General features: G+C 43.5%; 2 protein-coding genes across 5 annotated transcripts in view; one reads left to right on the top strand and one right to left on the bottom strand.

The window, feature by feature from the left end:
* Positions 1-24,518, bottom strand: part of LOC138215521 (protein NLRC3-like) — a 116,573-nt gene extending 92,055 nt beyond the window's left edge. The window contains exons 1-12 of one of the 4 annotated variants that reach the window (XM_069177726.1): positions 24,231-24,518; positions 23,620-23,769; positions 21,854-22,089; positions 19,798-21,658; positions 18,034-18,207; positions 17,606-17,779; positions 14,625-14,798; positions 13,815-13,988; positions 10,832-11,005; positions 7,841-8,014; positions 4,856-5,029; positions 4,049-4,219 (exon numbers count right to left, since the gene is read on the bottom strand). In XM_069177726.1, coding sequence (XP_069033827.1) covers positions 4,049-4,219; positions 4,856-5,029; positions 7,841-8,014; positions 10,832-11,005; positions 13,815-13,988; positions 14,625-14,798; positions 17,606-17,779; positions 18,034-18,207; positions 19,798-21,658; positions 21,854-22,089; positions 23,620-23,750 — 3,617 coding nt within the window. In that variant the 5' untranslated portion in view covers positions 23,751-23,769; positions 24,231-24,518. The other 3 variants (XM_069177728.1, XM_069177727.1, XM_069177729.1) reach the window with 3 other exon arrangements.
* Positions 1-25,230, top strand: part of LOC138215522 (protein NLRC3-like) — a 132,172-nt gene that overhangs the window by 56,642 nt on the left and 50,300 nt on the right. The window lies entirely within an intron of this gene.

Genomic DNA, 25,230 nt, shown 5'->3' with positions numbered 1-25,230 from the left:
CGCCTGCTGGCCAAGTCTTCGTCACTGTCCTGCGTGATGAGCTCATGTTTTCTACCGTGTTCTTCTCTCAGGACACCAGACACCTGCTGTCTCTACCAGCACTCTTTGACAAACTCCCCTTCGGAGAAAGGCTTGATCCTGCAAACTATCTGCCGACCTCCGAGCGGTCCGTTCCCGCGTTGACTGCTTGTTCGCGCAATCAGCATGCTCGGTGGAAAAGTGACGTCTGATGTTGTATTCCTTTAAAACCGAAACGGTTTCTTGGTAAATAAGACAAACAGCCTTCGACCGGACTTCAGTGGAAAAGGATTTAGTCGTCCGTTCCTTATTCAACACTCGGCGCTCGCTGTCGACTTTTCTTTTCTTTGGCCCGTTCATTGTTGCAGATGTGTTCAGAGCAGCAGCAGAGTAACAACAGAGAGCAGCCCGGCCTCCGCAAAATCAAGTCAATGTGTCACTGCGCCTAGTGCGCCACCTGGTGGACCGCCAGGTATTACAGGACAAGGTCAAATGAATGCAGTCGTAATTATGATGTGATTTGATTTGGGCAATTCTGTACCAATCTTCGGCGGGCCGGATTAAAAAGACCAACGGGCCGGATGTGGCCCGCGGGCCGTAGTTTGCCCACCCCTGGTCAACATGCTGCTGTATGAAACAAAAACTCTGATGAGGGCGGGGCTCCGAGCATGCGGGGGGCATGCCCCCCCCCCCCCCCCCCCCCCACCAAACACACACACATACTAAAGTTCACATACTCCACTCACACACACACACACACACACACCTGTCATGGGGTTTTTGGGAACAACCTTCCTCTTGACCTTCTTGAAGAAACTCGTCTCTATGTTGTTGAAAAAATGTTTCCTCATAACGAACGACTGAAACAAACAGCAGACGAGGCGTTCAAAGACACCAGTTAAATCAAACTCTGAAAACCTGCTCCATCCGGACATTAGTGTCTGGTGAGTTCACTGTCTCTAATAACAGTAGGGCATTAGAGTGTCTGTGGTGAGTTCACTGATTTGATGAATGAAACGTTGTCACGACGACACACACAGATGAATAAGGAGGTGCGGTTACCTGTCGAGGGATGTACTTCCCGTTCTCTCTGAGGATGCGGCTGCGCAGGAGCACCTGGCTGAACACAAACCCAGGTGTGACCTTTGACCTTTGACCTGACACATTCACTGACCTCTTTACAGTGGACCTCAGAGTGACACGTGTGTGTGAGTGTGTGTGTGTGTGTGTGTGTGTCCTCAGAGTGAGACGCGTGTTTGGACCTGTCTGACAGTGTCCCGTGGGTCACGTGACACCCCGCCGTCCCTCCTGAGGACAGACGGAGACAGTCTCACCTGTCACACAGCGTCTCCAGCTCCACCTTCTTGTCGCTGTGCAGCAGCTGGGTGACATAGTGACGGATGATCCCCACCAGGAAGGTGATGAAGACGATGGGCAGCACCACCCACAGACGGATACTGGAGTCCAGCAGCAGCTCTGGACCGGACATGGCTGAGGACGGGGGACGAGCCGGGGACAGGACGAGGATAATGATGAAGACCAGCAGGAGTCAGTCTGATCTCAGTTCAGAGGTTCCGTTAAATATTGTAATGCGGTGTTTTTGTTATCCTCTGTGGTGCATTCAAGGACAAAAAGACCCTTAAGATGTCACTTTCTTGGAAAAATAAACCTAAAAAAAGTCCCCTCATCTTTTTATTTTTTTATTTTTATTAAAACATTAAACCTTACTTTAATGAAACTACTGCCTGAGTGGGACACTGGTCATCTCCCGGTGTTCACACTCGGGTGACGTAAATAAGTGTAACAACCGTCACCCGACGTGTGTCTGGCGAGTATTTTTCTGAATAAAAAATAAAAGTGTTAAATTTAAATAACATTTTTTAGGTTGAAGTGTTTGTCGACCTGTATAAAGATCTGACAGCATCTTTTGTGAAACTATTTTCTGTCTATTTCAGGCAAGTAAAACCGAATAGGAGCTCATAAAACCTGTTTATTTTTCTCACAAAAGATGAAAACAGCCACCGTAAGCATCACACTTGATGTGTTTTTGTTGTTGTTTTTAACTAACTTTATTGAATGTCTCAGTGAAAATTAATACAATACGTGGAAATATGGACATAATATAAATTCATCATTCAACGATAATATCTGCAAGAGGTAAATAAATGACAATAAAATAGTACAAATTAAAAACATTAAAAAGTTCAGCAATTCAGGGAAATAAAAAGTTGACATGTATTTGGGGCTTTTGTTGTTATTATTATTGGCTTTATGTAGTCCCATTCTTGCCTGATATAGGATTTCAGCTGCTCAACAGTTCAGGGTTTGTCGTATTTTTTACGTCACGTTGCTCCAGATGTTTTCAATGATTGACAGGTCTGGACTGCAGGAGGCCAGTTTATCACCGGACTCTTCTACTACGGAGCCGTGCTGTTAGAATACGTGCAGAATGTGTTTGGACATGTTTTTGTTGAATTAAACAAAGACGTTCCCTGAAGGAGACGTTGTCTGGATGGCAGCATATGTTGCTCCAAAACCTGAATATATCTTTCAGTATTAATACTTTCTTAAAAATTGTCCAAGCTGCTGCATGTGCAGATGCTGGATTTCAACTCCTCCTCCTCCTCTTCTTCTCATCTTCTCCTCCTCCTCCTCCTCCTCCCAGTCAGAGTCTCTGTAAACCAGCTGCTGCTGCTTCAACCTCTGGTCATCAGGACTCAGCTGATCTTCTCAGCACACCGTCCTGCTTAGTAATATGGCTTCCATCTGTAGAGAGAAGCAGAGAGAACAGAGGTGATACCTGAGTGTCTGCAGAGACTCCCTCCATCAGCTGTCAGTCAGTGATGCAGCAGAATAAAGAGCAGCAGGACTTCAGTCCAGTTCGGAGACTTCGGTCCCGTTCAGAAACACCACTTGGTTACTAATGTAATGCTGGTTCTGTGATGTGCAGGCTGCAGACTATTTATACTCTTATTGATACGACTCTCCATAATTTAGTACAAAAGATGAAATAAATACAAAACATAAAGATGAGACTAGATTGAAGTATTTCTGATGACTTTTTTGTCTGAAATGGTTTAAATTTCTTGGGGGATGGATGTTGTTCAGATGTTAAAGATGCTGCCTGTTGATTCAATACTGTAATGAAACTCTCATTGGTTCTTCTGGGTTTTTGAAGAGAAATAACATCACGTCATGTTCTGTATATAAATGAACCGTCTTGAGTAGCAAACTGCAGCAGCATTATTTTCAACAGAAGGTTTTCTTTGATAGTATTTTTACTGGTCAGTAGTTTTCCTGCAGCCCCCTCATCACTAATGATTGATCCGCCCGCTCTGAGTGATATGAAACTGAAACTGAGAGTTTCTGACCGACAGCTCAGATGACGCTCTGACCATTTCAGGCTGAATTCATGAAGTCAGCGATAACTATCAGCTGGTTAGTGGTTAGTTTAATAGTTAACCCATGTTGGTAGACTTTAGTTGACTGTGTGTAGCTGCAGGCTGATTTCATCCTGCAGCAGCGACACATGAACGTCCAGCTTGTGGGAAACTTTCATCTCTCCGCCTGTATGTGACGGACTTCCTGGATGTCTCGACCGATCGCTGGTGTTTTCAACCTTTACACGCAAACGATGGTGAACATGGACTGCAGTGAAGAGTGACGGCACTTTAGTCCGTTTCTTCTCTGCTCCGCTGCCTGTAGAGCAGGCGGGACTCTGTGTCTGAGTGTCGGCTGCAGCGGACCGACAGCTGTCCCCCTCCGCTCGCTGCCGACACACATCTCGCGGCGTCCTCTCGGACACATTCATAAATACATTCAAATATATCTGGGCGGCTGTAAATTTACATGGACGGGCCGCCCAAGTCTAGTATATTTATGAGAAACACTGACATCACTGAAAGCAGCATGGAGCGACTCCAACCCTCTACTGACCTCAGAGTCTGTAGTCATCAACATGAGACATGAAGGAGCTGCAGCTGCTGATTAAACAGACAAGATCTACAACAGTAACAGACAGTGAACTTACTTCAGAGTCTCCAGACTACAGTGTGGACTCTCCAGAAAACCACACAGCTGCTTCACTGCTGAATCCTGCAGGTTGTTGATACTCAGGTCCAGATGTTTCAGATGGGAGGGGTTGTTCAGAGCTGAGACCAGAGAATCACAGCTGATCTCTGACAAACTGCAGCTCCTCAATCTGAATAAAGAATAAAAGATGGAGATAAAATCATGTGATCCATCAGATGTGTTCAGTTTGAATGACTTTGTCCTTCTGTTATTGAGGATCTTCATCATGTCAGCCTTCTACTGACATCATCCAAATGTCAGCACAACATTCATCCACCTCTTCATGTCAACACAGATCAATAACATGCTGCTCACCTCCGTCAGGTCTCATTACACCATCACTACTCTACTGACACTTTAAACAGCTGCAGCTGATGATGTTTTTTCATCTGAGTGTGTTGTGAAGGATCAATATCAGAGATCAGACTTTATCTGTGAAGTCACATTGAAATGAGCAGAAACCAAAGACAAATGTCTCCTTCAGGAAGTAAACGTTGAGTTTCAACAGATCAGAGTTCAGAGGATCTTCTGTTTACAGCTGAGACTCTTTAGAACAAATGACAAACATTCATTTACTTTAACAACCATCAGAGGACATTTTCTACACTTTCTGCAACAAACACTCTGAATTTAAGACAAGAACACTGAAAATAGGAACAAAAGGAAATTTACAGCTTTAAGGATGGAAGTTCTGTTTGTACATGAAGGAGCTGCAGCTGCTGATTAAACAGAGAAGATCTACAACAGTAACAGACAGTGAACTTACTTCAGAGTCTCCAGACTACAGTGTGGACTCTCCAGAAAACCACACAGCTGCTTCACTCCTGAATCCAGCAGCTTGTTGTAACTCAGGTCCAGATGTTTCAGATGGGAGGGGTTGGACTTCAGAGCTGAGACCAGAGAATCACAGCTGATCTCTGACAAACTGCAGAACATCAATCTGAATAAAGAATAAAAGCTGTGAGTTTAGACTCATTCAGTGTTTCATGGTGTGTTCAGAGCTGAAGAAGGTTCACAATGTACAAGTTTAGAAAATGGAAACTCCAAACAGCTGCAGGTTGAAACAGTGAAACAGAAGCAGTGAAGAAGAGCTCTCATTAATATGAATGACAACATGCTGCTGCTTCAATAAAGACGGAGTGACTTCAGCTCTTAAACTCTGCAGCTCCACCAGCGGCTCCATCGATACAAACTCATGTTGTCCAACAAACTGATCCCAGATTCCTCTGAAGATCCTCAAGTTTCAGAAGAAAACAAACATGTCCGACTGAATGTGGAAGAAAAGTCCATCAGATGATCCAAACTACATCTACAACATTTGATGTGATGTGATCTGTTTGAATATTTCAGTCCAACATCATCACATGACTCCAGACCAGTGTGAACAAGCACATACTGAACATTTATTTGTTGCAGTCTGATGTTGTGGAAAAGATTTCTAGTTTTATTTCAATGTCAGACTTTAAGGTGAAAATCCAGAGTTTCAGTTTCACAGTCGATCATCCAGTGAAGGATTTTTCTTCTTCTATGAAGGTTTTAAATGTGGACGTTGCTCTGCCACAGTCAGCGGACTAAACCAGAGAAGAAGAAAACAGACTTTCCCCTGAAGATCCTCAGTGTGGATCAGTAGAATATCAGCTGATGTCTGCAGTTTAGTTTCACCACAACTTTCACATCATGTTCATCTCAGCACAACTAAAACATGGAGTCTTATGTAACCAGAGTAATTTAATCTGGGATCTTAATTATTATGTTTAGGAACGATGTTATTGTCCCCTTAAGTAAGGTCGACAGGTTGTCACGTAGCCGTTTTCCTCTGTACACAGAAAAGTCCGAGGAGAGTCAATGTTTTCCTGAATATATCATCTTTGTTACTCCGTGCACAGAGATGGATAGAAGTGATCATCCATGTCTCAACAAAGGATGTTTGTTTTTCCGTCGTCTGTGCTTCGGTATGGTAGGAGTTGTGAGCAGGAAAAGATGAATCAGATTCCGCTAAAGAAAAGTGAACAACTTTAAATTGAATGTTGAACGACGAGCCATTGAAGAGCTGCAGTTTCACCAACAGATCCTTCGAACTTTGAACATTTGATATCCTGGTGAGTTTATTGAAGTTCAATGCTTTTTTACTGTTGCATGCTAGCTTCGTTAGCAGGAATGCTCGACGATATTTAGAAGTAAGTTGTGTATTTTACAAAAACCAGTCAGGATAAATCTGAAGGGGAAACAAAAAACATTCCTGAAGATGTAATGATTGTAATTGAATGCCTTGAGTTCTGTATGTTCACTAATTAGTTGTTATATTGTGTGTGATGTTTACAGCCATGCGGGTTGCAGGCCCAGTTGAGTAAATTGAATTAGTAATGAACTATTGTCCTGCACATGTGCAGAGGCTGTTTTTTTTTTTTAATATCTTCTTCGTTGGAACCAGAGGTACCGTCCATCCACCGTCCTGCCTGCCACCACTCACCCCATCTTCATCCATCTTACCGTCTACCTTCACCTGAGAGAATCTTCATCTCAGCTGGACATCACAGTTCACCTGGAGTCCATTTCACTGGACATTGTTTGGGGGGGGGGGGGGGGGGGGTAGGACATTTGAGAACTCAACTCTTTCTTTTATACTTTTTTTTCAATTTCATTTATTCCTGAGATCTCAGAGGTTTTTGATTTTCATATTTCCTGCTTGGACATTTTTTGATGTGTGGAATTGTCAATTTGTTGTAGTATTGTTATTATATTGTGTTCTAATTAAACCTTTTGTTGTAAGTGTAATTCATGGTGGATATTTCTTGTCTGTGCAGCAGTCAGACGAGTGATCGATTAACCAGTCTCCTCATTGAACCTGGATTAGATTTGATAATTCCCCTCTTTTCTGTCTATTCTGCACTGTCTCTAAAGCAACAGCTGCACGGGGGTTACATATATAGAAATGAACCGTCTTGAGTATCAAACTGCAGCAGCATTATTTTCAACAGAAGGTTTTCTTTGATAGTATTTTTACTGGTCAGTAGTTTTCCTGCAGCCCCCTCATCACTAATGATTGATCCGCCCGCTCTGAGTGATATGAAACTGAAACTGAGAGTTTCTGACCGACAGCTCAGATGACGCTCTGACCATTTCAGGCTGAATTCATGAACTCAGCGATAACTATCAGCTGGTTAGTGGTTAGTTTAATAGTTAACCCATGTTGGTAGACTTTAGTTGACTGTGTGTAGCTGCAGGCTGATTTCATCCTGCAGCAGCGACACATGAACGTCCAGCTTGTGGGAAACTTTCATCTCTCCGCCTGTATGTGACGGACTTCCTGGATGTCTCGACCGATCGCTGGTGTTTTCAACCTTTACACGCAAACGATGGTGAACATGGACTGCAGTGAAGAGTGACGGCACTTTAGTCCGTTTCTTCTCTGCTCCGCTGCCTGTAGAGCAGGCGGGACTCTGTGTCTGAGTGTCGGCTGCAGCGGACCGACAGCTGTCCCCCTCCGCTCGCTGCCGACACACATCTCGCGGCGTCCTCTCGGACATATTAATAAATACATTCAAATATATCTGAGCGGCTGTAAATTACCTGGACGGGCCGCCCAAGTCTAGTATATTTATGAGAAACACTGACATCACTGAAAGCAGCATGGAGCGACTCCAACCCTCTACTGACCTCAGAGTCTGTAGTCATCAACATGAGACATGAAGGAGCTGCAGCTGCTGATTAAACAGAGAAGATCTACAACAGTAACAGACAGTGAACTTACTTCAGAGTCTCCAGACTACAGTGTGGACTCTCCAGAAAACCACACAGCTGCTTCGCTCCTGAATCCTGCAGCTTGTTTTTACTCAGGTCCAGATGTTTCAGATGGGAGGGGTTGGACTTCAGAGCTGAGACCAGAGAATCACAGCTGATCTTTGACAACCTGCAGCTCCTCAATCTGAATGAAGAATAAAAGATGTGAGTTTAGACTCATTCAGTGTTTCATGGTGTGTTCAGAGCTGAAGAAGGTTCACAATGTACAAGTTTAGAAACTGGAAACTCAAAACAGCTGCAGGTTGAAACAGTGAAACAGAAGCAGTGAAGAAGAGCTCTCATTAATATGAATGACAACATGCTGCTGCTTCAATAAAGACGGAGTGACTTCAGCTCTTAAACTCTGCAGCTCCACCAGCGGCTCCATCGATACAAACTCATGTTGTCCAACAAACTGATCCCAGATTCCTCTGAAGATCCTCAAGTTTCAGAAGAAAACAAACATGTCCGACTGAATGTGGAAGAAAAGTCCATCAGATGATCCAAACTACATCTACCACATTTGATGTGATGTGATCTGTTTGAATATTTCAGTCCAACATCATCACATGACTCCAGACCAGTGTGAACAAGCACATACTGAACATTTATTTGTTGCAGTCTGATGTTGTGGAAAAGATTTCTAGTTTTATTTCAATGTCAGACTTTAAGGTGAAAATCCAGAGTTTCAGTTTCACAGTCGATCATCCAGTGAAGGATTTTTCTTCTTCTATGAAGGTTTTAAATGTGGACGTTGCTCTGCCACAGTCAGCGGACTAAACCAGAGAAGAAGAAAACAGACTTTCCCCTGAAGATCCTCAGTGTGGATCAGTAGAATATCAGCTGATGTCTGCAGTTTAGTTTCACCACAACTTTCACATCATGTTCATCTCAGCACAACTAAAACATGGAGTCTTATGTAACCAGAATAATTTAATCTGGGATCTTAATTATTATGTTTAGGAACGATGTTATTGTCCCCTTAAGTAAGGTCGACAGGTTGTCACGTAGCCGTTTTCCTCTGTACACAGAAAAGTCCGAGGAGAGTCAATGTTTTCCTGAATATATCATCTTTGTTACTCCGTGCACAGAGATGGATAGAAGTGATCATCCATGTCTCAATAGAGGATGTTTGTTTTTCCGTCGTCTGTGCTTCGGTATGGTAGGAGTTGTGAGCAGGAAAAGATGAATCAGATTCCACTAAAGAAAAGTGAACAACTTTAAATTGAATGTTGAACGACGAGCCATTGAAGAGCTGCAGTTTCACCAACAGATCCTTAGAACTTTGAACATTTGATATCCTGGTGAGTTTATTGAAGTTCAATGCTTTTTTACTGTTGCATGCTAGCTTCGTTAGCAGGAATGCTCGACGATATTTAGAAGTAAGTTGTGTATTTTACAAAAACCAGTCAGGATAAATCTGAAGGGGAAACAAAAAACATTCCTGAAGATGTAATGATTGTAATTGAATGCCTTGAGTTCTGTATGTTCACTAATTAGTTGTTATATTGTGTGTGATGTTTACAGCCATGCGGGTTGCAGGCCCAGTTGAGTAAATTGAATTAGTAATGAACTATTGTCCTGCACATGTGCAGAGGCTGTTTTTATTTTTAATATCTTCTTCGTTGGAACCAGAGGTACCGTCCATCCACCGTCCTGCCTGCCACCACTCACCCCATCTTCATCCATCTTACCGTCTACCTTCACCTGAGAATCTTCATCTCAGCTGGACATCACAGTTCACCTGGAGTCCATTTCACTGGACATTGTTTGTGCATGAGGGTGGGGGGGGGGTGGGGGTAGGACATTTGAGAACTCAACTCTTTGTTTTATATCTTTATTTCAATTTAATTTATTCGAGAGAACTCAGAGGTTTTTGATTTTCATATTTCCTGCTTGGACATTTTTTGATGTGTGGAATTGTCAATTTGTTGTAGTATTGTTATTATATTGTGTTCTAATTAAACCTTTTGTTGTAAGTGTAATTCAGGGTGGATATTTCTTGTCTGTGCAGCAGTCAGACGAGTGATCGATTAACCAGTCTCCTCATTGAACCTGGATTAGATTTGATAATTCCCCTCTTTTCTGTCTATTCTGCACTGTCTCTAAAGCAACAGCTGCACAGGGGTTACATATATATAAATGAACCGTCTTGAGTAGCAAACTGCAGCAGCATTATTTTCAACAGAAGGTTTTCTTTGATAGTATTTTTACTGGTCAGTAGTTTTCCTGCAGCCCCCTCATCACTAATGATTGATCCGCCCGCTCTGAGTGATATGAAACTGAAACTGAGAGTTTCTGACCGACAGCTCAGATGACGCTCTGACCATTTCAGTCTGAATTCATGAACTCAGCGATAACTATCAGCTGGTTAGTGGTTAGTTTAATAGTTAACCCATGTTGGTAGACTTTAGTTGACTGTGTGTAGCTGCAGGCTGATTTCATCCTGCAGCAGCGACACATGAACGTCCAGCTTGTGGGAAACTTTCATCTCTCCGCCTGTATGTGACGGACTTCCTGGATGTCTCGACCGATCGCTGGTGTTTTCAACCTTTACACGCAAACGATGGTGAACATGGACTGCAGTGAAGAGTGACGGCACTTTAGTCCGTTTCTTCTCTGCTCCGCTGCCTGTAGAGCAGGCGGGACTCTGTGTCTGAGTGTCGGCTGCAGCGGACCGACAGCTGTCCCCCTCCGCTCGCTGCCGACACACATCTCGCGGCGTCCTCTCGGACACATTAATAAATACATTCAAATATATCTGAGCGGCTGTAAATTTACATGGACGGGCCGCCCAAGTCTAGTATATTTATGAGAAACACTGACATCACTGAAAGCAGCATGGAGCGACTCCAACCCTCTACTGACCTCAGAGTCTGTAGTCATCAACATGAGACATGAAGGAGCTGCAGCTACTGATTAAACAGAGAAGATCTACAACAGTAACAGACAGTGAACTTACTTCAGAGTCTCCAGACTACAGTGTGGACTCTCCAGAAAACCACACAGCTGCTTCGCTCTTGAATCCTGCAGCTTGTTTTTACTCAGGTCCAGATGTTTCAGATGGGAGGGGTTGGACTTCAGAGCTGAGACCAGAGAATCACAGCTGATCTCTGACAAACTGCAGCTCCACAATCTGAATAAAGAATAAAAGCTGTGAGTTTAGACTCATTCAGTGTTTCATGGTGTGTTCAGAGCTGAAGAAGGTTCACAATGTACAAGTTTAGAAAATGGAAACTCCAAACAGCTGCAGGTTGAAACAGTGAAACAGAAGCAGTGAAGAAGAGCTCTCATTAATATGAATGACAACATGCTGCTGCTTCAATAAAGACGGAGTGACTTCAGCTCTTAAACTCTGCAGCTCCACCAGCGGCTCCATCGATACAAACTCATGTTGTCCAACAAACTGATCCCAGATTCCTCTGAAGATCCTCAAGTTTTAGAAGAAAACAAACATGTCCGACTGAATGTGGAAGAAAAGTCCATCAGATGATCCAAACTACATCTACAACATTTGATGTGATGTGATCTGTTTGAATATTTCAGTCCAACATCATCACATGACTCCAGACCAGTGTGAACAAGCACATACTGAACATTTATTTGTTGCAGTCTGATGTTGTGGAAAAGATTTCTAGTTTTATTTCAATGTCAGACTTTAAGGTGAAAATCCAGAGTTTCAGTTTCACAGTCGATCATCCAGTGAAGGATTTTTCTTCTTCTATGAAGGTTTTAAATGTGGACGTTGCTCTGCCACAGTCAGCGGACTAAACCAGAGAAGAAGAAAACAGACTTTCCCCTGAAGATCCTCAGTGTGGATCAGTAGAATATCAGCTGATGTCTGCAGTTTAGTTTCACCACAACTTTCACATCATGTTCATCTCAGCACAACTAAAACATGGAGTCTTATGTAACCAGAATAATTTAATCTGGGATCTTAATTATTATGTTTAGGAACGATGTTATTGTCCCCTTAAGTAAGGTCGACAGGTTGTCACGTAGCCGTTTTCCTCTGTACACAGAAAAGTCCGAGGAGAGTCAATGTTTTCCTGAATATATCATCTTTGTTACTCCGTGCACAGAGATGGATAGAAGTGATCATCCATGTCTCAATAGAGGATGTTTGTTTTCCCGTCGTCTGTGCTTCGGTATGGTAGGAGTTGTGAGCAGGAAAAGATGAATCAGATTCCGCTAAAGAAAAGTGAACAACTTTAAATTGAATGTTGAACGACGAGCCATTGAAGAGCTGCAGTTTCACCAACAGATCCTTAGAACTTTGAACATTTGATATCCTGGTGAGTTTATTGAAGTTCAATGCTTTTTTACTGTTGCATGCTAGCTTCGTTAGCAGGAATGCTCGACGATATTTAGAAGTAAGTTGTGTATTTTACAAAAACCAGTCAGGATAAATCTGAAGGGGAAACAAAAAACATTCCTGAAGATGTAATGATTGTAATTGAATGCGTTGAGTTATGTATGTTCACTAATTAGTTGTTATATTGTGTTTGATGTTTACAGCCATGCAGGTTGCAGGCCCAGTTGAGTAAATTGAATTAGTAATGAACTATTGTCCTGCACATGTGCAGAGGCTGTTTTTTTTTAAAATATCTTCTTCGTTGGAACCAGAGGTACCGTCCATCCACCGTCCTGCCTGCCACCACTCACCCCATCTTCATCCATCTTACCGTCTACCTTCACCTGAGAGAATCTTCATCTCAGCTGGACATCACAGTTCACCTGGAGTCCATTTCAATGGACATTGTTTGTGCACGAGGCGGGAGGGTAGGACATTCGAGAACTCAACTCTTTCTTTCATACCATTTTTTTAATTTCATTTATTCCTGAGATCTCAGAGGTTTTTGATTTTCATATTTCCTGCTTGGACACTTTTTGATGTGTGGAATTGTCAATTTGTTGTAGTATTGTTATTATATTGTGTTCTAATTAAACCTTTTGTTGTAAGTGTAATTCAGGGTGGATATTTCTTGTCTGTGCAGCAGTCAGACGAGTGATGGATTAACCAGTCTCCTCATTGAACCTGGATTAGATTTGATAATTCCCCTCTTTTCTGTCTATTCTGCACTGTCTCTAAAGCAACAGCTGCACGGGGGTTACATATATATAAATGAACCGTCTTGAGTAGCAAACTGCAGCAGCATTATTTTCAACAGAAGGTTTTCTTTGATAGTATTTTTACTGGTCAGTAGTTTTCCTGCAGCCCCCTCATCACTAATGATTGATCCGCCCGCTCTGAGTGATATGAAACTGAAACTGAGAGTTTCTGACCGACAGCTCAGATGACGCTCTGACCATTTCAGGCTGAATTCATGAAGTCAGTCATAACTATCAGCTGGTTAGTGGTTAGTTTAATAGTTAACCCATGTTGGTAGACTTTAGTTGACTGTGTGGAGCTGCAGGCTGATTTCATCCTGCAGCAGCGACACATGAACGTCCAGCTTGTGGGAAACTTTCATCTCTCCGCCTGTATGTGACGGACTTCCTGGATGTCTCGACCGATCGCTGGTGTTTTCAACCTTTAAACGCAAACGATGGTGAACATGGACTGCAGTGAAGAGTGACGGCACTTTAGTCCGTTTCTTCTCTGCTCCGCTGCCTGTAGAGCAGGCGGGACTCTGTGTCTGAGTGTCGGCTGCAGCGGACCGACAGCTGTCCCCCTCCGCTCGCTGCCGACACACATCTCGCGGCGTCCTCTCGGACACATTAATAAATACATTCAAATATATCTGGGCGGCTGTAAATTTACATGGACGGGCCGCCCAAGTCTAGTATATTTATGAGAAACACTGACATCACTGAAAGCAGCATGGAGCGACTCCAACCCTCTACTGACCTCAGAGTCTGTAGTCATCAACATGAGACATGAAGGAGCTGCAGCTGCTGATTAAACAGAGAAGATCTACAACAGTAACAGACAGTGAACTTACTTCAGAGTCTCCAGACTACAGTGTGGACTCTCCAGAAAACCACACAGCTGCTTCACTGCTGAATCATGCAGGTTGTTGTTACTCAGATCCAGATGTTTCAGATGGGAGGGGTTGGACTTCAGAGCTGAGACCAGAGAATCACAGCTGATCTCTGACAAACTGCATCTCTCCAATCTGAATAAAGGATAAAAGATGGAGATAAAATCATGTGATCCATCAGATGTGTTCAGTTTGAATGACTTTGTCCTTCTGTTATTGAGGATCTTCATCATGTCAGCCTTCTACTGACATCATCCAAATGTCAGCACAACATTCATCCACCTCTTCATGTCAACACAGATCAATAACATGCTGCTCACCTCCGTCAGGTCTCATTACACCATCACTACTCTACTGATACTTTAAACAGCTGCAGCTGATGATGTTCTTTCATCTGAGTGTGTTGTGAAGGATCAATATCAGTGATCAGACTTTATCTGTGAAGTCACATTGAAATGAGCAGAAACCAAAGACAAATGTCTCCTTCAGGAAGTAAACGTTGAGTTTCAACAGATCAGAGTTCAGAGGATCTTCGGTTTACAGCTGAGACTCTTTAGAACAAATGACAAACATTCATTTACTTTAACAACCATCAGAGGACATTTTCTACACTTTCTGCAACAAACACTCTGAATTTAGGACAAGAACACTGAAAATAGGAACAAAAGGAAATTTACATCTTTAAGGATGGAAGTTCTGTTTGTACATGAAGGAGCTGCAGCTGCTGATTAAACAGAGAAGATCTACAACAGTAACAGACAGTGAACTTACTTCAGAGTCTCCAGACTACAGTGTGGACTCTCCAGAAAACCACACAGCTGTTTCACTGCTGAATCCTGCAGGTTGTTGTCACTCAGGTCCAGATGTTTCAGATGGGATGGGTTGGACTTCAGAGCTGAAGCCAGAGAATCACAGCTGATCTTTGACAAACTGCAGAACATCAATCTGAATAAAGAATAAAAGCTGTGAGTTTAGACTCATTCAGTGTTTCATGGTGTGTTCAGAGCTGAAGAAGGTTCACAATGTACAAGTTCAGAAAATGGAAACTCCAAACAGCTGCAGGTTGAAACAGTGAAACAGAAGTAGTGAAGAAGAGCTCTCATTAATATGAATGATAACATGCTGCTGCTTCAATAAAGACGGAGTGACTTCAGCTCTTAAACTCTGCAGCTCCACCAGCGGCTCCATCGATACAAACTCATGTTGTCCAACAAACTGATCCCAGATTCCTCTGAAGATCCTCAAGTTTCAGAAGAAGACAAACATGTCCGACTGAATGTGGAAGAAAAGTCCATCAGATGATCCAAACTACATCTACAACATTTGATGTGATGTGATCTGTTTGAATATTTCAGTCCAACATCATCACATGACTCCAGACCAGTGTGAACAAGCACATACTGAACATTTATTTGTTGCAGTCTGATGTTGTGGAAAAGATTTCTCGTTGTATTTCAATGTCAGACTTTAAGGTGAAAATCCAGAGTTTCAGTTTCACAGTCGATCATCCAGTGAAGGATTTTTCTTCTTCTATGAAGGTTTTAAATGTGGACGTTGCTCTGCCACAGTCAGCGGACTAAACCAGAGAAGAAGAAAACAGACTTTCCCCTGAAGATCCTCAGTGTGGATCAGTAGAATATCAGCTGATGTCTGCAGTTTAGTTTCACCACAACTTTCACATCATGTTCATCTCAGCACAACTAAAACATGGAGTCTTATGTAACCAGAGTAATTTAATCTGGGATCTTAATTATTATGTTTAGGAACGATGTTATTGTCCCCTTAAGTAAGGTCGACAGGTTGTCACGTAGCCGTTTTCCTCTGTACACAGAAAAGTCCGAGGAGAGTCAATGTTTTCCTGAATATATCATCTTTGTTACTCCGTGCACAGAGATGGATAGAAGTGATCATCCATGTCTCAATAGAGGATGTTTGTTTTCCCGTCGTCTGTGCTTCGGTATGGTAGGAGTTGTGAGCAGGAAAAGATGAATCAGATTCCGCTAAAGAAAAGTGAACAACTTTAAATTGAATGTTGAACGACGAGCCGTTGAAGAGCTGCAGTTTCACCAACAGATCCTTAGAACTTTGAACATTTGATATCCTGGTGAGTTTATTGAAGTTCAATGCTTTTTTACTGTTGCATGCTAGCTTCGTTAGCAGGAATGCTCGACGATATTTAGAAGTAAGTTGTGTATTTTACAAAAACCAGTCAGGATAAATCTGAAGGGGAAACAAAAAACATTCCTGAAGATGTAATGATTGTAATTGAATGCCTTGAGTTCTGTATGTTCACTAATTAGTAGTTATATTGTGTGTGATGTTTACAGCCATGCGGGTTGCAGGCCCAGTTGAGTAAATTGAATTAGTAATGAACTATTGTCCTGCACATGTGCAGAGGCTGTTTTTTTATGAATATCTTCTTCGTTGGAACCAGAGGTACCGTCCATCCACCGTCCTGCCTGCCACCACTCACCCCATCTTCATCCATCTTACCGTCTACCTTCACCTGAGAGAATCTTCATCTCAGCTGGAAATCACAGTTCACCTGGAGTCCATTTCACTGGACATTGTTTGGGGGGGGGGGGGGGGGGTAGGACATTTGAGAACTCAACTCTTTCTTTTATACCGTTTTTCAATTTCATTTATTCCTGAGGTCTCAGAGGTTTTTGATTTTCATATTTCCTGCTTGGACATTTTTTGATGTGTGGAATTGTCAATTTGTTGTAGTATTGTTATTATATTGTGTTCTAATTAAACCTTTTGTTGTAAGTGTAATTCAGGGTGGATATTTCTTGTCTGTGCAGCAGTCAGACAAGTGATGGATTAACCAGTCTCCTCATTGAACCTGGATTAGATTTGATAATTCCCCTCTTTTCTGTCTATTCTGCACTGTCTCTAAAGCAACAGCTGCACGGGGGTTACATATATATAAATGAACCGTCTTGAGTAGCAAACTGCAGCAGCATTATTTTCAACAGAAGGTTTTCTTTGATAGTATTTTTACTGGTCAGTAGTTTTCCTGCAGCCCCCTCATCACTAATGATTGATCCGCCCGCTCTGAGTGATATGAAACTGAAACTGAGAGTTTCTGACCGACAGCTCAGATGACGCTCTGACCATTTCAGGCTGAATTCATGAAGTCAGCGATAACTATCAGCTGGTTAGTGGTTAGTTTAATAGTTAACCCATGTTGGTAGACTTTAGTTGACTGTGTGTAGCTGCAGGCTGATTTCATCCTGCAGCAGCGACACATGAACGTCCAGCTTGTGGGAAACTTTCATCTCTCCGCCTGTATGTGACGGACTTCCTGGATGTCTCGACCGATCGCTGGTGTTTTCAACCTTTACACGCAAACGATGGTGAACATGGACTGCAGTGAAGAGTGACGGCACTTTAGTCCGTTTCTTCTCTGCTCCGCTGCCTGTAGAGCAGGCGGGACTCTGTGTCTGAGTGTCGGCTGCAGCGGACCGACAGCTGTCCCCCTCCGCTCGCTGCCGACACACATCTCGCGGCGTCCTCTCGGACACATTCATAAATACATTCAAATATATCTGAGCGGCTGTAAATTTACATGGACGGGCCGCCCAAGTCTAGTATATTTATGAGAAACACTGACATCACTGAAAGCAGCATGGAGCGACTCCAACCCTCTACTGACCTCAGAGTCTGTAGTCATCAACATGAGACATGAAGGAGCTGCAGCTGATGATTAAACAGAGAAGATCTACAACAGTAACAGACAGTGAACTTACTCCAGAGTCTCCAGACTACAGTGTGGACTCTCCAGAAAACCACTCAGCTGCTTCACTCCTGAATCCTGCAGGTTGTTGTTACTCAGGTTCAGATGTTTCAGATGGGAGGGGTTGGACTTCAGAGCTGAACCCAGAGAATCACAGCTGATCTCTGACAATCTGCAGCTCTTCAATCTGAATAAAGAATAAAAGATGGAGATAAAATCAAGTGATCCATCAGATGTGTTCAGATTTAATGAGTTTGTCCAACACACAACACCGCTGTAGATTTTCTCCTTAAACATCGGAGTCTGAAGGAGATTTCATGACATTCAAATAATGTAAAATGTCTTCAGATTTGTGTTCATGGAAATAGTGAAACTTCACTGACTGCTGCCGTCTCTTCAATATATTCAAATCAGAAGTTCTGATTCAGTTCATGAACTGACCTCAGAGTCTCCAGTCTACAGTTTGGACTCTTCAGTCCAGCAGACAGCTGCTTCACTCCTGAATCCTGCAGCTGGTTGTCACTCAGGTCCAGATGTTTCAGATGGGAGGGGTCAGACTTCAGAGCTGAGGTCACGACTTCACAGTGAGTCTCTGAGAGTCCACAGCCATCAAGTCTGTAATGGCACAAATGTTACTAAATATGTTATTATGAAAGACGACACTTCATATTTACTTCCTGTGATTGATAATAAACAGTTTGACACTTCCTGTTTGACATTCACGCTGCGTTCCAGATTGCAAATTATTTCTTTATACTTTTAGTACTTAGTCTCGGTGGCTCAGTCGATGTGACGCATCTTCTGCTGCAGAGGATTGTGGGTCAGAACAGCCAGAGCAGCATGCTGACCTGCAGACTGGAGAATACGACCGAACGTAGTACAACATCCTGGTACTTTTGGAGTACTACATTTAACACACTATGTATTGGGACATACTGATCTTCTTCTGCCGTCCTAAATAGTGTGGTCGTATGGATACTGGAACGCAGGTGCTGCGTCCCAATTGTCCACTACATGGTGACTATATAGTGAACAAACTCCACTCTGATTGGCCACTCGTCCACTATGTGGTGTCGTAACGCAGCAAGGGTGAGTCTTCACATCGGTGCATCACGTCTGCTACAGCTGCCTCCATGTTTCTCCCTCCACATCCCAGCAGCTGCTCTCCAGCATCTCTCTCTGTCTGTGATTACCTGAGTGGAAGCAGGTGCACCGGGACCGGAGCAGAACCTCACCAGCTGCCTCAGATCTCCATCAACAGGATACGTAACTCAGACCCAGCGCAGTCACACCCACCCTGCCAGATCGTACACGCTGTTCAGTCTCATTCCAGCTTTGCTTTCTTGCATTTTGCTGAGATTCTGATCCAGTTATTCTCTCCATCAGTTCCAAAATGAACAACACAGGAAAGAGAAAGCCAGCGCAGAAGAGCCTTAAAGTGCAACACCACTGAGGGCCACTAGGGTCCGTCTCCAAAGAACCTCAGTCTCCATAGACTCCCACTGAAAAAGCATCAAGTTCTCTCCTGAAATACAAAGTCAGTAAATGTTTTCCACAAGTCATCATGGTGTCATTAGATAAACTCCCTCCTTCTGATCAGTGTTCTGGTCCTTCTGGAAATAATTCATCATTCATTAGATATTAGGACTCAAACACAGATATGTTAGGGGGCGGAGCTGTTTGATTGACAGGCCTGGAGTAGTTTCAGGGTTTACTGTTTATGTGGGCGGGGCCTAATGTCCCGGGGCTCCCTGTTAGGTCCACTGATTGTTCCTCCCAGCTCATCAAAACATGGTCTCTTCTGGGTCCACAACATCAAGACAGTGTCGGCTGAAATGTCCGACTGGAGGCTTCAAAACGAGCCCTCACATCCTGATGGGTGACGTCACGGTGGGCTGCACTGTATGCAGTCAATTAATAGTTACCTGGATGTAACTTCAGTTCTATGAGTACGTTTAGTGCGCTACCTCATGTAAAGCTTCAGCAGTTTCAATGATATCATATGGTGGTTTATGAAAAATTCATTTTGTAAATATATTAAAAACCAGATGAACCAGAATCCAACCAGAACTACAACTGACATTAATGTTTACAACAAACCAGTGGGACACTGTTTAAAGAATAATGACAATGTTCTAGTGAGAATATATGAAGAACCAAACTACTGATCTGATTGATAACGTTAATGATCACATTTGGTCTCACCGAGCCGTCCTGCAGTTCCTCACAGCTGGGATCAGTCTCCGTCGTCCCTCCAGTGATGTGTTGTACTTCTTCAGGTCCAACTCATCCAGAACCTCCTCTGACATCTGCAGCATGGAGGCCAGACCTGAGCAGTGGATGTCAGAGAGTTTCTTCTCTGATCTGTTGTCTGACTTCAGGAAGTCTTGGATCTCCTGATGGACTGAGAGGTCGTTCATCTCCATCAGACAGTGGAAGATGTTGATGCTTCTGTCTGGAGAGATTTCATCACTGTTCATCTCCTTCAGGTTCTTGATGGCTCTCTGGACGATCTCTGGATCGTTCAATTTCTGACCCAGCAGGCCTCCTAAGAGTCTCTGGTTGGACTCCAGAGTGAGGCCATGAAGGAAGCGAACAAACAGGTCAAGGTGGCCACTTTTACTTTGGAGGGATTTTTCCATGGCTCCTCTCAGGAAGTCATCCAAAGGAGGGAAACCATCATCATTGTTTCCAAGAACCTTGGAAATATTCTTCAGAAACAACTTTTCTTTTGAATCCGTCTTATCTTCCAGGAAGTCCTTCAGGAAGTCTTTCAGGAAGTCCTGCAGATCCTCTGTGTTCCTGTCGGTGAAACAGTGGAACATGTAGACTGCAGCCAGAAACTCCTGAACGCTCAGATGAACAAAGCAGTAGACTGTTTTCTGGAAGATCACACACTCTCTCTTGAAGATCTCTGTACAAACTCCTGAGTACACCGAGGCCTCTGTGATGTCCAGACCGCACCGCTGCAGGTCTTCTTGGTAGAACATGATGTTTCCTTTCTCCAGATGTTCAAACGCCAGCCTCCCCAGCTTCAGAAGAACTTCCCCGTCAGCCTCTGTCAGCTCCTGTGGACCCGTCTCATGTCCACCGTACTTGTTCTTCTTCCTCTTGGTCTGAACCAGCAGGAAGTGTGAGTACATGTCAGTCAGGGTCTTGGGCAGCTCTCCTCTCTGCTCGGTGGTCAACATGTGGTCCAGAACTGTAGCGCTGATCCAGCAGAAGACGGGGATTCCACACATGATGTGGAGGCTCCTGGAGGTCTTGATGTGGGAGATGATGCTGCTGGACCGCTCTTCATCACTGAACCTCCTCCTGAAGTACTCCTCCCTCTGGGCGTCAGTGAAGCCTCGTACTTCCGTCAGCCTGTCGACACACTCAGGAGGGATCTGATTGGCCGCCGCGGGTCGGGAAGTTATCCAGACGAGAGCCGAGGGAAGCAGATTCCCCTTGATGAGGTTGGTCAACAGCACGTCGACGGAGGACTCGTGAGTGACATCAACCAGCTTCCTGCTGCTGAAGTCCAGAGAGAGTCTGCTTTCATCCAGGCCGTCAAAGATGAACAGAAGCTTCCAGACAGCGAGCTGCTCTGCTGAGACCTTCTGTAACGTTGGATGGAAAACACGGAGCAGCGTGAGAAGACTGTACCGCTCATCTCGGATCAAGTTCAGCTCCCTGAACGACAGCAGAATCACCACGCTGACATCCTGGTTCTCCGAGCCCTCGGCCCAGTCCAGAGAGAACTTCTGCACCGAGAAGGTTTTTCCGACACCGGCGACGCCGTTGGTCAGAACCACTCTGATGGGTCTCTGCTGGTCGGGGAAGGCTTTAAAGATGTCGTGGCACTTGATTGGAGCGTCATGGAGGATCTTCTTCTTGATCTCCAGCTGCATCACCTCATGTTGGGTATCAACCTCTTCACTCCGCCCCTCTGTGATGTAGAGCTCCGTGTAGATCCTCTTCAGGAGGGTTCCACTTCCTCTTTCATCACTTCCTTCAGTCACATGTTCACATCTCCTCCTCACACTGATCTTATGTTCATCTAAAACCTGCTGCAGACCAACATCTGGACAAAGACAAGAACAGCTGTCAGACTAAAGAAAGAGAAGCTGCACACAAACCAAAGACAGGAAGAGGAACCTGGTTCAGTTCTGTTGGATTTACAATCATTTAAATGTCTGACGTAAAAAATGAGACGGCATAAAACAACAGGTCCAGTTTTCAGAACCGAGTCCTCAGAAAGACAGATGGACAGTCTTACTTTGTACAGTGCCGGTCTGACTGGCTGTCTGCGGTCCAGGTCTGGTTCTGGATCTTTGTCCACACTGGGGACAGGAGGAGTCTCCTGATGGAGCCGACTGGTCCCTGTAGGAGGAGATGCACCGTCTGCAGAACCGGTGTCCACAGCTGGTGGAGACGGGATCCTTCAGGACGTCCTGACACAGAACACAGCAGGACAGCTGCTCCTCCTCAGGGACACCCCTCCTCGTCTTCAATCTGTCAACACATTTCTTCATCAATACAATAATCTGCTGATGGTTGTTCTGGACCTCACAGAACAATCTACTGTATGATGGAGAGAACCGAAGCTCAGAGGTCAAGAACATTTAACTTTTTCTTTTCCATATTTGACTGTTGTTGATAAACATATCACATATTAATTGAAGGGAAACCAGGCACAGAAGAAGGGACTTTCAGTTAACGTCAATAAGTTGGGGTCTGAAACTGTTTACAACACTTGGAATGACGCTTTACAGTCGAAATGAAGAGTTTCACATGTCAACGTTTACTGTGGACTTTGATCAACAGCATTTGATGAAAGAAGGAGGAAACAAGATGCTTCTCTGTGAACAGCCCCTTAACTACCATCCACCGATACCTGTGAGGCCTTTATGGGACACCTGTAAATTGTAGCATCTACCAATATTCTGCTTGGGAGGACTTGAGACAGTCCCTCCAGGAGGTTTATTTGTGATTGTTGAGATTAAAAATGTTTGTTTTTGCAGTGGATTTTCTGAAAAATTGTGGGAATTGGAAAAAATTGCAAGCTGAAAAAAAAAAACGTGATTATTTTTTTTTTTTAAAGCACTACCTGATAGAGGAATGAATATGTAATCACTTCCTTTGATAATAATCATGCTGCACATCACAGAAATATTTTTGTTCTAATCTTATTTTTACTTAATTATTGAACTTATTGAACCACGGGGCTAAACGTTACAAAAATAAAACATAAAAGTGACGCAGCTTTCCAGAACTGACCGTCTGTGACTGTAATATAGAAACAAGGACTACATCAGCTGTCAAAATAAGAGCTTTAGATGATGTTTAATTAACATCAATTCAACACATAGACCTATTGTATGCACAGAAACAAAGAGCAGTCTCTTGCAAATTGACATTGTATATGCATGTTTGTAGCATACAATAACATATAATCACTTCTATTGATAATAAGCATTTAATTAGAACATTTTATTGTGAAGGCCACTTTACACACAAACCCTGCCGCTTCCTGTTTTTCTGCTTGTTCCTGTTTCCTCAGGTGCACAGGGTTTGTTTTGGGTGATGACAGCAGAGGAGGCAGAGCCGTGTTGATTATAAATGAGGAGTTCATTTTGGTAGTAAAGCGAGTTTTGTTTGAAATAACTTAATTTATGCCAAACTTTAAGCACAGCTTCTGCTGACGACATCTTTTCCAGAAAATTCTCAGGAATTTAACAAAATTACAAGATCCCCCAAATATTGCAGTTTACTTGAATTCGCTAGAGGAAATAACCTGGTTCCACTCTGCCCCTCTAAACTGCATGAGTCCCTGTGTGACCGGTCGCTCCAAGGGGACAGTAAAAACTCTGACCTACAGACCAGTGGAGAAAAAATGTTACGTTGAACCCTGCAGGTGTGAACAGGATCTGTGACACGACAGCAGCTGTTCCAGGAAGTGACGTCAGCTGCAGAACCTCAACACACTAAGTTCTGTTATAACCGACAGTTTGGAGGTTCAAAGGTTTGTATCAGTTCTCTTACTTTGAGTCTGAAGGTTCTGGTTCAGTGCTGAAGTTTGGAGGATGTCCTTTGGACTGATCACTCTTCAGAGACAGACAGATGGATCCTGGAGACTCGTCTCGGTCCTCATCTTCCTCCACACAAACACTCATCTTCTGGACTTCAGTCCATCTGAGAGGAAAACCAGGAACACTGACTGAGAGCTCAGAACAGGAATCAGGACAAACAGGTTGTTCAAGAGTCTCACCCAAACACAAACAGGAGGAAGTACCACACACTAGTTTTTACTCCTTTTCTTCCAGTCTAGTTGGTACATTATCTCACTTCCCTTTATTTTCTCCATGTTTCCCTCCCATGTGTCTTTTCCTTGGAGATGATATAAATATGTGTCACGTGTCTTTCTACCTGGTACTCAGGGATTATGAGTTTTATAGAAACAGATCCTGAATTTAAAGGATTTTCCAGCTGAAAGACAGCAGACTCCTCCTCTCCCTGACTGTAATATGATCCATGACACCTGGAAATGAAAAATCTTAACATGATTAAAGTTGTTTCTTCCTTCATCAATCAGACCTACAGCTGCCACACATCCAACAGTTTCAGGTGTAAACAGTAAATGTGTTATTTTCTACCAGCTGCATGTGTTTCCTGTCCAAACGGTGTGAAACAGTTTCAGAGCAGCTGGATCAGCTGAAGTCTTTGTAACCACAGATGGATCAAACTGATGAGCTCATTCAGACTCTTCTTCCCTCCACAGTCCACAGGGAGAAAAGTGGCTTTCAGACTGACAGTAGAATAATAATAATGTTGTTAACACTCACCTGCCTCGGCAGTCAGTTTGTCTCAAAATGGAGTCTGAACTAACAGATGAATACTTTCACTTTCAGGTTTCCTTCTTTGGTCTCATGTGACATCAGCTGATGAAGTGTTGCTCAACAGTGATATCAAGTCACACGTGATTTTCTATGAGTGTGAGCCTCAACACCTTGTTGCAAGGCCTCATGGGAAATGTAGTTTTTGAATACCATCAAATTATCTCCAGTTTCCTCTCGATTAAAAAGACAAGGTGTTCAGATTTTACTGTCCAGGGAAGAATTAAATTCTCATTTATCTTAGAATATGTAGAGAAACCGGCAGGAACATGTTGAAGATTTAAAAACGACTTGGAAATGAACTTTATTAATTAACTACATAACAGACGTTTGAACTGAGGAGAAGTTAGTTTAAAAAGCCGTTTGGAAACCATCACATCTCGCGACGTTTATATGACAAAGTGGGTCAAAGTTCAAGACGTATTTCTTTTTGTTATCATGAAGTAGTTTGTCCCAGTTGTACACGTGCTCCATGCAACAGTACAGACTTTGTAAGTGCAGCTGCAGTACGTACTAAAAGTCCAACAAAGAAACAGTATCCGGTTGTGAACGCAGCGTGAAGCACGAGAGAAGGAAGAGGAGCTCCACGCGCGCTCCGTTTGACTGTCCTTGACCAACAGCGCCGCCTGCTGGCCATCAGCGCCGCATTACAGGCACAATCAGTGGCTGAGACCCGGCAGGTGTTGTGGAGGCTGCAGCTGCTCATGTTGCTGTTTGATTCATCATTTTCCTTCAATCAAAGTCCTGCAATGTTGGAGCT

This window comes from Embiotoca jacksoni, unplaced genomic scaffold, assembly GCF_022577435.1.
Source record: "Embiotoca jacksoni isolate LCO1_2020_lvr unplaced genomic scaffold, fEmbJac1.0.p SCAF_77, whole genome shotgun sequence".
In the NCBI taxonomy this organism is placed as follows: domain Eukaryota; kingdom Metazoa; phylum Chordata; class Actinopteri; family Embiotocidae; genus Embiotoca; species Embiotoca jacksoni.
Note: the sequence above shows the minus strand (reverse complement) of the source record. Positions and strands in the feature narration are given on the sequence as shown.